Raw genomic sequence first — 13451 nt, 5'->3', positions numbered from 1 at the left:
CCGGACTTCTCGAGGCCCATGTTCGGTTCAGAACAGAGATGGGACCGACACAGTGGGGACAAACGTAAATGATGCCAGTACCTGTGCAAGTCCGGGGGTGGAGGGGACAGTGCCCACATGGCATAGCTGTCTCCACTTCTTCCTTTTTAAAATGTATTTTTATTGATTTCAGAGAGGAAGGGAGAGGGAGAGAAGATATCAATGATGAGCGAGAACCATTGATCGGCTGCCTCCTGCACGCCCCCCACTGGGGACCGAGCCTGAGACCCAGGCATGTGCCCTTGACTGGAATCGAACCTGGGACCCTTCAGTCCACAGGCTGACACTCTATCCGCTGAGCCAAACCAGCCAGGGCATAACTGTCTCCGTTTCGCTGAGCTTTGCAGTAGGGTTCAGGGAGATGAGCCATGTAGGCCCACGGCGCCGCAGGCTTGGGTGTGGAGCTGGGCACGGGAGCGGCACCAGGTTTCAGCTCCCCGTCTGCCCTCCCTGGACCTAGCCACTTCCTGATTCTAGTCAAACCCCTGACCACCACCACCCAGCCCAGGGCCTCTCTGTAGGGGGAGGGGAGCAGGCCTCCATCTCCCTTTGCTTCCTGATCCCTTATATCAAGCATGTCAAACTCGTGGCCCACAAGGAATATTTCTGCGGCCCAGCCAACATAACGGTATGTAAGAAACCTTTTCATAAAAATTTCATATCGTAATTTTTACAATATCCTGTTATACATCATTATTAATAATGAACTACAACATCCACTAATGACTGATCACTATAACGTGTCGCATTCATTTCCCTTACACGCCTTACGCACAGGTGCACCATTTCTCTCCACTAACACTAGCAGCGAATATTTTAGCAGCCGATTGCCACATCATTAGTCTTGTACTGACTTGTTTGGTGTGCACAACAGGAAATATTTCACTTTGGGAGAACAAGAGAAATAGGTTTATTTGCGTTACGCTTATTAATTTGTGCAGTTATTCAGTGTCTGGTAAGTTAATGTTCAAGAAAAAATATTAATTTTTATTAAAATGTTCTCTTACGTTACGTTAACGATTACTCATTAATTTCAGCCCTTTGTATTCAGCATGTCTCTATCGAAATAAACCTACGTTTCTATGAAAAGTGAACCTTTTGTTTTTTTGTGGCCCACAGAAACTTAAACTTGTTTATTTGGCCCGTGCTAGCCTGAGTTTGACATGCTTGCCTTATAGGCACCTGGGAAACCAAGCTGGCCCCTTCAGGCTCACCTCGAGGGCCTCGGAGGTGAGGCTGTGGCTGGCAGCCGGCCCTGGAAAGGCCGAGGAGAGCCTGCACCAGGCAGGGGAAGAGGAGCTCCATGGGCCCGAGGAGACAGGGTGAGAGGGAGCAGGGGTGAGATATGGACACCCAAACTCGGGGCTCTCCGTGCCTGCTGCTTGGGATACAGAACCTGAGTGGGACCCAATGGGGGCGCCCAGCACACGGGGCCTGGCTGGCTGCCTTCCTGGGACAGACTTGCCCACCCTGGTCTCTGGCTGTCACCCGGGTGCACTCTGCTGGTCCCCATCACAGGTGGCTTGTTTTGGGGTACCACCTCCCACCTCCCTGCCCAGCCGCCCCCCTCCGACCAGGTGCCTTCACCTCCATCTAGCACTTGCCTCCATATGTCGGCCTGGACAGCACGGGGTCCTGCACAGGCACCACGGCCCCTTCCCATGCCTCTCACCCACCCCTTGGGAGATGGGCTGAGGCGGAGCCCAGCCAAACCCCTCACAGGTTCCCTCCACTGACGATGGCTTCACGGGGACAGAAGAGGGCAGGGCCTGGGGCCCACCCTGCTTCCTGTGTGTCTCCCTCCAGGCAGGTTCCTGCCCATCTCGGGGCAGCTGGACTTTTCTCACCAAACATGGAGGTGAGGAATCCTTACAGCGCAGGGCCTGGACAGAAGGGATTTAGAATCCCGAGCCCAGCTCCTCGCTCAGTCTGGAAGCCTGGCCCAGGAGGCATGGGGTCCTGCAGGGCCTCCCCTCCTGGTTTGGGGCCACTGGGCATTGGAGCAGGTGAGAGGCAAGCCCTCCACATAAGCCCCTGCCTACTGCCCCATCGCCACTGAGCAGACATTGGCTGAGAGATCAAATCCGCTTTAATGGGGGGTGGCTCCCAGGTCCTGCCTGGGTCCCGGGGGATGGGGCGCTGGCCAGGCCCATGGCCTGCTTACTCTTGCCTCCTTGTCTCCCCTTTTTGGTGGCTGAGGACTTTCTCTTGCTGGGAGGCTCAGCCCGAAGCGCAGGGGCCGCAATGGTGATGGCGGGGGGCCCTGGGCAGGGTGGTGGCTCCTCATCGAGCGCCTTGAAGTTGAAAAAGTAGTCCACGTTGGACACGGTGTCCAGGATCTCGGGCACGCTGTAGTCGAAGGACAGCAGCTCATCCGGCAGGTGCAGCGAGCGGATGTCGCTGGAGGAGTCATCCCCACCGCCCCCGCTGTCGGGCAGGGCTGGCCCCGGGACCTTGCGCAGGGACCCCTCGGGCTCGGCGCCCCCTGGCAGGCAGTCGAAGAGCTTCATGGCATCTTCCAGCAGCACCTTCTCAGGCAGCACGAAGGCCCTGGCGGCCTCGGGGGACCCGGCCTCCCCTGCCTCCAATGGGGCTGCCTCTGCTGGGGCAGCCTTGGGGCCCCCAGGGCCTGGGGGGTACAGCAGGCCCGGCCCAGTGCCACCGCCCTGCAGCTCCTTGGCAGGAAAGGCTAGGGACTCCCCAGGCACGTGGAACTGGCTCAGGCGCCCCTTGAGGTGGCCGTAGCCCCCGGGGGGCGGGGCGGCCTCAGGCGGCAGCGAGAGGACGACGGGCGGCAGCTTTTCCGTGGCGGGCAGCGGCGGTGGCAGGGGCACCAGGCCTTCCTTGAGCAGGGGTGGGGGCAGCTCCACAAAGGCGGGGGCCCCTCCATCCCCCATAAAGCCCAGGGCCTCAGGCCCGGGCCCCTCAGGGGGGAAGTAGGGCATGAGGTACTGGGGGCCCCCAGGCACTGGCTGGAAATGGGGGTATGGCGGAGGCGGCACCGGGGCCTTGAGATAGTGCTGGGGCTCTAGGAGGTAGGTGCTGGGTGAATTGGGGCCCCCGGCTGGCACCCCACCGCCCGCTGCTGCCAGCTTGTACAGGGACGACTGGCCGAAGTCGGTGGTGGCCCACTCGATTCGGTAAATGCGGGGGTCAAAGAAGCAGCCGCAGGGCGCCATCTGGAAACCTGCGGGCCCAGGAGGGTGGCCCTGAGAGGGCAGGGCTACAACCCGCCTGCAGGGGAGGGGGTGAGGTGGGGGCCCTAAACCCGGGGGCCTGTGGACAGGAGCCTGGGCTTGAGGGACCCGTCGGGGCCAAGAGCCCACAGGCCTTGTCTAGATGGGGCACACGGACCTCGGTCTGGGAGCCCTTTGGGGAAATGGGCATGAACCTTGCTTCGGGAGCCTCGGAGGCCAGGGTGGAGGCCAGACGGCCCTGCCTCCTCCAACCCACGCCCAGGGTGCCGTCAGGGTTGGGAGGAGGCCTACCTGCTGGAGGGCCTGGAAACACCTCTTTCTCCAGGTTTGGGGGGTGATACAGGTTGGAGGAACCTGTGAACAAAGGCAGGCTGGTAGTGGGGTCCTGAAGCTGGTGGGCAGAGCCCAGGCCCCCAACCCTGTTAGCCCCGCCCCCAGCGCTCCCTGATGCGTACCCACAGTGGGAAGAGGCTCTGTGCAGGCAGGAGTGGGCTGGGTGCCTGGCCCCTCGGTGCCATCCAGGCCCCGAGGGCTGAAACCTTCTTGGGGGGCTGCAGGAGTGTAGAAAGGCTTCGGGTGCTGCATGGGGGGGCGGGGGCCCAGCCTGGGCAGGCCCAGAGGGTGGCAGGTGGGAGCACAGGCAGCCCACCCAGAGAACAGGCGCAGAGGTCATGCGGAGTTCTGTTTGCCTGGTTACTCCGGGCAGCAGGTTCCAGCCCGCTGGTCAGGATTCCGGGTATTGGAGGTGGGGGAGGGTGGACAGGGATAGAAGGGGAAACCAAGGCAGCCACAGACACGTGTCCCAGTGTGGGGCAAATCCTGGGCCTAGTACACTGCCTTCTGCCTTTACCAGCAATGCCAATCTAATAGCTCTGAGGCCCCTTCCTCCAGGCAGCCCGTCCTGATCCACACCCCCACAGGCCAAGGGTCCCCCTTCATGGTCCCCCCCGCATAAGCCCCAGCGGCTTCTTTATGTGCAGGGCCTCTCTGGGCATCAGCAGCGGTCTGCCGGGCGACTTTGGTGCATGAGGGAGGGAGGAGGAAGGGAGCTGCCAGGGACAGGGATGGGCAGGTGTCCAGGGAGAGCTCCCGGGAGTGGAAGGGGCAGCCTCGGGGTCACAGAAAGGCCCGAGTTTTAAAAGAAGGAAGTTTATTGTCTTCTCACACGCCACGGGGACCCTCCGATGCCCCTCCCACCCCTGCAGCTACTTGTATGCATTGGCCTTGTGTTTTGGCACGAAGACGAAATTGGACGGCACAGGTCCCAGCAGCATCTCACTGTGAGGGCAGGCGGAGGGCAGGGTCAGGCCGGGCCACCCCCCCACAGGACGCCCCCACCCCCGGCTCCTCGGTTCCCAGGCACCTGATGCGGATCCAGTCGGTTGCCCTCTGGCTGGCCATGAGTGTCTCCAGGTAGTCCCGGCCCAGGTAGTAGGGGGGCCGCTCGTTGATCCTCTGTGGGAGCCGCTCCAGCAGGCCCACAGGCACATACCTGCCGGCAGGTGGGGACAGGGTTGGGCCAGGATGGCCTCACCAACACCCCCCGCCCCCAGCAGCTCCACGCCCACCTGCACAGGAAGGAGAGCCATTCGAGGAGGAAGCGGCGGGTCTTCTCCACGCCCTGCGTGTCCGAGCCCCAGTGTTCCAGGCCGTAGTTCGTGAAGTCCCGCAAGATGTCCAGGCGCTCGGATGAGGAAATGTCCCAGTGTCGCTGCTCCTTGATCTCCGTGAACAGCCACGGCTTGAGCAGGGCACCACTGCGGGGCGGGGAGTGGTCAGCGGCCCCAAACCCACAGTCCCTGTCCCTCGAGCTGTGCAGACAGACTCTCCAGCTGTTCTAAAAGCCTTGAAGCCCAAGAGTCCCAACCCGCACCCCAAGCCAACAGCTGCAGAAATTTCTAGTCCCTCTGGCCCTGCCATCTCTCTGCTCAGACAGCCACCCGCTGGGGATAAACGGACCAGGAGGTCAAGCAGCTGGGCTGAGGCAAACAAAGGGACAAAGCTCAGACGTGCCCTCAGCCTTCCGGAGCTGCAGGCCGGGCCCAGGGGCAGCTCAGATAGCCCCCAGGCACCGGGCCCACCTACCGGGCAATCATGATCCCGGTGACACCGGTCTGCATGGCGCAGTTAGCGTCCTCATAGGATAAGATGTCCCCGTTTCCTGAGGAGCAGAAACAGGGCCTCGGGGAGCTGCCTACAGGCAGGAAAGCCAGCCCAGCAGCCCCCACTGGGGCAGGGAGGGGTCTCCGGTGAGGGTTGGGGACCCACCGAACAGGGGCATGGGGCTGGCTGCCGCCACGCACTGCCTGATGTACTGCCAGTCGGCCAGCTTGGTGTAGCGCTGCTCCCGAGAGCGGCCGTGCAGCTAGAGGAGTGGCCACACAGGGAGGGAGGGAAGGTCCATCCGGGAGGCGGAACATCAGAGAGGAAAGAGAGAGAGACCCAGGCTGAGACAGACAGACAGACAGACAGACAGACAGACACAGACAGGGAGAGAGAGCAGAGATGAAGAGGGGGTGGGGGAGAGAGACCATTAGAAAGGGTTGCTGGAGTGCCCCCAAGGCCTGATACCCGCTGCACCCCGAGACCCACCGTGACCAGGGCTGCCCCCCAGTCCCGCAGCTTGGGCAGCAGCCTGTGTGCCAGGTTCACACGCTCCTGGACGCCCGTGCGGATCTTCACGGTCAGCGGCACGTCCAGCACCTGTGGGGATGAGTGTGTGAGCGGGGCCCGGGGTCGGGCGGGGACGGTGGGGACATCTCAGGGCATACCTGGTCCATGCCACGCACGATCTGCTGGAACTTGGCCGAGCGGTTCATGAGGGCGCAGCCCCCACCCTGGGAGAGATGGGCGGTTGGAGCAAAGGAGGGCAAGACCCAAACCGGGTCCAACACCCCTCACTGCCCTTGCTGTGAAAAGGGAAACTGAGGCACAGGGACCCCGTAGGTTCCCAGAGACTCAGGCAGGAGTGAGGCTGGGTCCGCCTTATCTACAATCTGCCCACTCTGGGGATCCAGGACTGAATGGTCGCTACCTTCTTGTACACAAGGTCGATGGGGCAGCCAACGTTGATGTCCACGAAATCCACCTCGATGGTGCGGTTCAGCAGCTCTGCGCACTTGGTCATGGTGTCCGGGAAAGCACCCTCCAGCTACGGCAGGTGTTGGAGCAAAGGGAGTGAGGGGCAAGGGCCAGTTCAGACCATCCCTGCCTGGCCCGACCCCGGCCCCATCCCAAGGCATCAGCCCTTGGAGATGCATCAGGCTGGCGAGAGGATCCGGGAAGTGACTGAGCTGGGCCTGGGATCCAGGAGAGAGGACCCTGAACCTTGCTCCAAATCTTGGCAGTTGAAAGCCCCTCCTCCCTCGCTTCCTCTCTCCCTGGTGGCAGCACCAACCTGGACACCAAAGATATCCTCGCACTGGTGGCGTTTGAGCAGGGCCCACTCGGACGACTGGCCCTGCAGCAGGTTGGTGCAAACGGCCATCTCCCCACACGTCACGTCAGCCCCGTAGCGCTTACAGATTCGCCGGAAAGGCAGGTTCCCACACTGGTGTTGGGGTCACAAACAGGTAAGGGTGTGACAAGCAGGGACCCCAAACTCCTGCCCCCGCTCCACTGCTAGTGTCCTCAACAGGAATACCCAAGACTGGCAGGCACTGGGCACTGTGGGAGTGACCACACTGCCACCACCCAGCCCGCCCACGTGGGTCCTACCGTGGTAAGGGGCGCCAGGTACAGTTTGCCACGGATGTCAAGCTGGAAGGGAAGAAAACACGCAGTGAGGCTCCACCTCCAATCTGGATTTTGAGGCCTCCCTTCTCCCCACAATCTAGGACTTGCTTAGCTTTGCCCCACTGGCCTAGCACTCTTTCACCTCTTAATCTCTGCATATGTCAACCAATCCATCGATGAGAAATGGTTTTTTCTCCATGCTCTCTTCTGGATAATTTCCAGTCAACCGTCAAAACCCCAGTCCCAATGCCCCGTCTTCCACGAAGCCTTCCCCACTGCCTCCCTCTGCTTCAGCCCTCTCTGGGGCTGGGAGGTATGTCCCGCTCTTTCTGCTCCCCCCTACTAGTGTCCTCAACAGGAAGCCCGTGACACGTACCTGCCTCTTCTCACAAGACCGAAGCCTGACTATGTCCTCATCCGTCAGGGGCCCGCAGGTCTGCCTGGGGCTGCTGGGAGGGGTACCAGGGCAGGGCGCCAGGGGGGCCTCCTGGGCATCACAGTTGTCCTGCCCTGGGGCACTCTCAGCCCCTGGGACCTCAGGGACAGTGGCAGAAGAGGTGGGGCTTGGCAGGTGGCCCTTGCCCAGCTGGTGCAGGGCCTGCTCGGCACGCTCGAAATGGATCTTGCGCTTTCGCAGCTGCTGCTGCAGAGCTTTGTCCAAGCTGTTGCGGACGGGAGGGGCCGGGACCACCTCCTCCCTCACCAGATTCTGGCCCTCAGGCCCCAGATGGGCCCCGGCAAAGCGGCAGGTCACACCATAGGGGCACCTGCCATAGTTCTCGAATAGTACACAGCGGGGGCCCAGGTCAGCCGGCTTCGTCTCCAGGTAGCAACTCACATCGTGTAGAAAACGACAGCGATCACCAAAAAAGCACTTTGCAGCTGATCCCTGCAGGGAAGGGGGGGCAGTGAAGGAGGACAGGGAGGGGCTGGGGCAGCCACCCAGGGCTGGGTCATTCTCCAAAGCAAGAATGAACCAAAGATCCTTCCCCTCCTGGCTGTGTCATTGGGCTAGTCAGTAACCTCACTGTGCCTCAGTTTCTTTATCTGGGAAAAGGGAACAATAATGACATTTATATTACAACACCATGAGGACTGAATGGGGGACAGGGGCTCAAACTGAAGGCTTCTGGGACTTTATGGTGACAATGACACTAACCTGCACAACGGAGGGACAGAGCCTGTTCTTGTCATAGTGGGTGGGTTTTATGTGAGGCCTGCCCTTGTTCTGACCCCGAGCTCTCTTCTGAGCCTGAGGCTGCTCCAGGTGCTCAGTTGCCTCCTCCGTGGCGCCCTCTCCTGGCTCTCCATCCTCCAGTCGGATCCGCTTGGCCTCAGGCTCAGTCAGGTCACGGTCATAATGGTTTTCTCCCGTGGTTTCCTGGCTGGGCTTCTCCTGCCCTCCAGCTTCCAGGAATTCGTGGAACTGCTCCTTGGTGGCGAGGTATCTGCCACCGGAGGAGGAGGAAAAAGGAGGGCTTGTTGAGGGAACCCCCCACCCCCCAGAGTTCCACCCAATGAAAACTGGGGAAACGGGCCGAGAACATTTGTCTCTGCTTCCATGCTCTGCTGATGGGAATTCACTATTTAAAACTGGACATTTGCCAGCCTGGGAGCACCTCAAGGCTACAGGAACGCCCTATTTTGTCCCTGGGTCCCCCCAGCCGGAGTGTTAAGCAAAATTACAGGTATCAGGCATGAACGTCCTAGGCCACGTAAGGCTTAAAAGAAACTACAGGTCCCAGCATGCCTTACAACGGGGACCACAGTTGCCACTCTTCCCAGCACACCTTTCAGCCCTACAAGCCCCAGCCTGCCCCGCGAATCTCTTCCGATAGAAATTTCAGGCCCAGCAGGGTGGCTCAGTGGTTGAGCGTGGACCTATGAACCAGGAGGTCGCAGGTTCGAGTGCAGGTTGGGTGTGTGTGGGCTCCATCCCCACTAGGGGTCTTGCAGGAGGCAGCCAAACGATGATTCTCTCTCATCATTGATGTTTCTATCTCTCCCTCTCCCTTCCTCTCTGAAATTAATAAAAATATATTTTAAAAAATAAAAAACTCAGCCTAAGTAATTACGGCTGCCTGGAGATGCACATGCTCCATTCCCGACATGCGCTGGAACTACAGTCCCCAGCCTGCATTGCGGCCCTCGACTCAAACCCCGCCCACGCTAGCACGCCCCTGGCGTCCTTAGTGAAAGTGACAGCCCCGAACGTGTACTATCCCAGGTTCTGCCGCGGAGGAACAGCTCAGGCTGAAGAAGCCTGCGAACTTCCCGCCCAGGGCTGCCCTCTCTCCCGGCATGCACCACTCGAGCCGCCCTACGGGTCCCGGAAGGCCCCGTGAGGTATTCCGTCAGTCCCGGCGACTCACCGAGGTTTAATGGGCGCCACTCCCCGTTCCAGCGCGCCGGCTCCTAAGTCGCCACCGCCACCACTCTCTGCTGGGGCCTCCGCCGCACCCTCCGCCATCCGCCCCCTTCTCTCTTTGGAGTGTAGCGAGGCCTTCCGGGTCGCGCGCGTGTCCTGGCCGCTCGTGCTGGGAAGTGCGCATGCCCGGGTCGCTCCAAGAGACGCCATTGTACGCACGTCGACGTGACGGGGGCGGGGCGTGCGTGGGGGTGGGGCCTCTGTGGTAGCACGTGGGAAATGTTCAGTGTCCTCGAGGAGCTCGCAAACTGCCCTCCTGCGGACAGCAATTTGCTCACAGAAGTGTTTTGTTTCCTTGCTGGGTTTTTTAAAAAGCGTCTCAGGTGGAGGGAACAGCCAATGCAAAGCCCTGAGGTCGGACCCCGCCTGGGGTGTTGGAGGAACGGCCAGCCCTGTGTGTCTGGACCTGAGTGAGCGAGGTGGAGACGGGGAGGAGGGGAGGGCAGGGAGCGGTCGTGCAGGGTCTTGCGGCCTTTTGGGAGGACTTGGCTTTTACCCGAGAGAAGTGGAAGGGCTGTCAGCAAGGAAGGCAGAATCCCTCACTATTTGTGACAGCCCCCCCCTTCCCCCCCCCCCCCGTGCCCTGTCGTGCCCCGCCTAAAGCTCCCTGTTTCCGGCGGAGGCTTGATGCTGAGCTCTCTGTACTCTGCCTGCAAGGGTCGAATCCCAGCCCTTCCACTTACCAGCTGGGAACTGGGTTGTTTAATTTCTCTGTGCCTCCATCTCCTCATCAGAAAAATGGGGCTGATTTAAAAATCTCTTTTAGAAGACAAGGATTTAATAAATAACAGTCAATAAATATTAATGACTACTGTTCTTACTTATTTCTGTTATTTGCCCTGAATTACGTGAACCCAGTGCCGGGTGGGAACAACCAATCCCTTCGATTCCCGTGCATTTCGTTGCTAAACTCAACAAAGCTTTCCCCGGGGAGGGACGGGACGCGGGGCATGTGCACCCGGCTTAACAGATGGAGAAAATGAGGACCTGAGAGAAAAAGGATGGCCTGAGGCCACAACTAGCTTTTCCAAGAACTGGGAGAAAATGGAGTGGGCAGCGGAGCAGTTTGTCTTCCATCACTGGCCTCGGCTGCCCTCTGTAGGACAATCGGAATAAAACAGTGGAGTCGGGGAATCTAAAACTGGAAGAAACGTCTGCAGTCCTTGGGAGATTTCTTGCCCAGCCCCTCTTACCCACCTCCAGGGACGGGAGCTCATTCCTTCCCAAGGGGCCTGAGGTCCTACCAGTAGTCCCCCCCTGTCCTCCCACAGGCACCCATGACCAGTCTGGGGAGGCGATTGGACTGGTGTGGGGAAACTGAGCCCATAGCACAGGACCTCAGGAATATGGCCTCCCCTCTCTGAGGAGAGCTTTCCCAGGGTTCCATGGCTCTGCCTGAAGGTGGTCTGTCCCCTGGGGGGGGAGGTAATCAGGAAGGTTCCCTGTAGGAGGGGGGCTGTGGACTGGCCATTGATAACCATGGCATTAATATTAGTGACATAATATTAATTACCCACAATTACTTATATTGTTTAACAATATAATATTACTTTTTTTTTACCAGTAGCTAAACCATTATTGGGCATTTACTGTGTGCCCTTTTCATGCATTAACTCATTTATTCCCTCTGACTGTGAGTGGGAGTAACGGGCATTTATTCTACCTCTACCTGAACTCACAGGCTGCAGTGGTCCCTTGCTCAGGGACTGCCACACTGTCCTGAGCCAGAGACCAGGACATCAGCCTCCCCCGACTGCCTCTCTCCCGCCTCCTGCCATCTTTTCCTCCAGGGTGCCTCTCCAGCCAGTCTCCTCTCCCATTTCAGGCCTCAGTGTCTTCTCATCCTGCCCCAACAGCCTATCCTCCCACAGCTCTTTCTTTTTATTTTTCTTCATTGATTTTAGATATACACTGAGTGGCCAGATTATTATGACCTCTGAACGCATAATAATCTGGCCACTCAGTGTATATCCTATATAATAAAAGGCTAATATGCAAATTGCCCCCTCGACCAGGAGTTTGACCAGCAGGCAGGCTGGCCAACCGCCCATGTCCCCTCCTTCTGGCCAGGCTGGCCGGACCCCACCCATGCACAAATTCATGCACCAGGCACACACACACACACACACACTGAGTGGCCAGATTATTATGCATTCAGAGATCATAATAATCTGGCCACTCAGTGTTTATACGTATATATAGAGAGAAACATCAATTTGTTGTTCCACTTATTTATGCAATCAATGGTTGCTTCTTTTTTTTTTAATGTTATTGATTTCAGAGAGGGAGAGAGAGAGAAACATCAATGATGCGAGAGAATCACTGATTGGCTGCTTCTTGCACTAGTGATAGAGCCCACAACCTGGGCATGTGCCCTGACCGGGAATCAAACCTGTGAACTCCTGGTCCATAGGTTGACGCTCAACCACTGAGCCACACCGGTTGGGCCACCGGTATGTGCCCTGACCAGAGATTGAAGGCTCAGCCTTGGCATATTGGGACAATGCTCTAACCAACGGAGCACTTTCTAATACATATCTGACCATGGCCCCCAAGTTCCTACATGACCCAGCTCTGCTGCCTTCCCCAGCTTCATCCCTTATGACCTCCTCACTCCCTAAACTCAAGCACCAAGTTCATTTCAGACTTCCCATGAGCCAGTCTTACCTCCTCCTCTTTGTACATGCTCTGCCAGGAAGTCTATTCCCTGCTCCTAGTCACCTTGCTCATTATACTCACATTTTCTCACTTCCTTTTCCACTGAGCCACACCATAAGGGCTCCCTGCTGGAGCGGCAGCGAGGATGCAGCATCCCTTACAGGTTCTGCAGCTGCCTGAGTGTCCCGCCCCCCCACCCGCCCCATCACCGTTCTGATTACTCTGGAGGCTACCTGGCCACGTCCCTACTGGACTGTGAGCCTAGAGAGGATGGAAGTTGGGTCTACCTTGGGCACCCTGTGACCCTGGCACCCAACCCAGGGCCTGGCTCACAGTAGGTGCTCAGTTAACACTTCCTGGGTGAACACATTTACCATGGCTGGGGAAACAGACCTGGGGTAGGACCTGCTCTAGGGGTCCCACCTTCACTGAGGTTGTGGCAGGCGGCCGAGGCCTTCCCAGGTGTCACCCTGGAGAGTGTGGGGACATTGAGGAAGGTGAACCAGGCAAGAAGGAGGCAGGTGGGGAGACTGAGGCACCCGGGAGGGGTAGTGTGGGGCCTGGGGAAGGCCACCGGCACTCCTCTCAGGTCCCTGCCGTGCTCTCTGCCTGCCTCTGTTATTCCTCCTGCTTCTGTCCCAGTGTTTCCGGTCCTCTTTGTATTTTGTCCTGTGTGTCCCTCGCTCTCTTCCTTTCTCCGCATTTCTCTTTCCCTCCATGTTTGTCTCATCTCTCTTCCCATTTCGTTATTTCTCTGTGTGTCTCTCTCTGCATCTCTCTGTCTCTCCCCCTCCCCCCATCCCTCTCCTCTGTCTCCCCCCTTGCCCTCTAGCCCATCCGGTCCCTTTCTGCCAGGCCGGATGGGGTTGCCAGCAGCGAGGCAGGTGCGGCTGGGCTTGGTGCCCACCTCTGCTGGGCCTGCCCCGGATTCGTGGCTGCGCCTTCTTTATCTGGGGCTGCAGCTGCCCCTTATCTTCTGGCTTCGGGACACGAGACCGGGATTAGGGCAGCCTGGGGCCAAGGACATGAGACAGCAGGGCAGGCGGGTGACCGAGAGCCAGATGCCAGGATGGATGTGCTGCTGGGGCTGCTGTGTGTGTGAGTGTGTGGGGGAGGCTGACGGTGTATACACATTCACAGCTGTGACTGCCGAGTATGAATGACTTTGGGGGTATCTGTGTGTGTGTCTATGAGCATGTTTATGTGTCTGAGTGCATGTGTGTGCTTTGTATGTGTGAAGTGTACACATTTGTGGCTTTTGTGTGTATCTGAGTGGTTAATGATGTAGCACATTTGTGACTTGAATTTGTGTCTGTGTGTGTGACGTTGTATATATATTTGCAGCTGTCGTTGCTGAGTATGAGTTACTTTGGGGTGTGTCTGTGTGTCTGTTG

At 58.6% G+C, this 13451-nt stretch overlaps 2 protein-coding genes across 2 annotated transcripts; both read right to left on the bottom strand.

The window, feature by feature from the left end:
* Positions 1–2128: 2128 nt before the first annotated feature.
* Positions 2129–3906, bottom strand: PRR22 (proline rich 22). Its single transcript, XM_008150575.3, is given in 4 exon segments — positions 2129–2170; positions 2172–3226; positions 3528–3590; positions 3692–3906. Coding segments are annotated over 4 exon segments (1290 nt in total). The 5' UTR covers positions 3822–3906.
* Positions 3907–4203: 297 nt separating this feature from the next.
* Positions 4204–9564, bottom strand: DUS3L (dihydrouridine synthase 3 like). Its single transcript, XM_008150572.3, has 13 exons — positions 9344–9564; positions 8131–8419; positions 7348–7860; positions 6954–6995; positions 6634–6786; positions 6271–6387; positions 6008–6073; positions 5829–5939; positions 5505–5601; positions 5322–5397; positions 4805–4993; positions 4600–4728; positions 4204–4514 (listed from the first exon to the last, which is right to left on the bottom strand). Exons 1-13 carry the CDS (start codon positions 9547–9549, stop codon positions 4442–4444), a joined length of 2061 nt encoding a protein of 686 aa, XP_008148794.3. The 5' UTR covers positions 9550–9564; the 3' UTR covers positions 4204–4441.
* Between the last annotated feature and the right edge of the window lie 3887 nt (positions 9565–13451).

Source organism: Eptesicus fuscus, chromosome 6 (assembly GCF_027574615.1).
Source record: "Eptesicus fuscus isolate TK198812 chromosome 6, DD_ASM_mEF_20220401, whole genome shotgun sequence".
NCBI classification, from domain to species: domain Eukaryota; kingdom Metazoa; phylum Chordata; class Mammalia; order Chiroptera; family Vespertilionidae; genus Eptesicus; species Eptesicus fuscus.
This window is presented reverse-complemented; position numbering and strand designations above follow the sequence as displayed.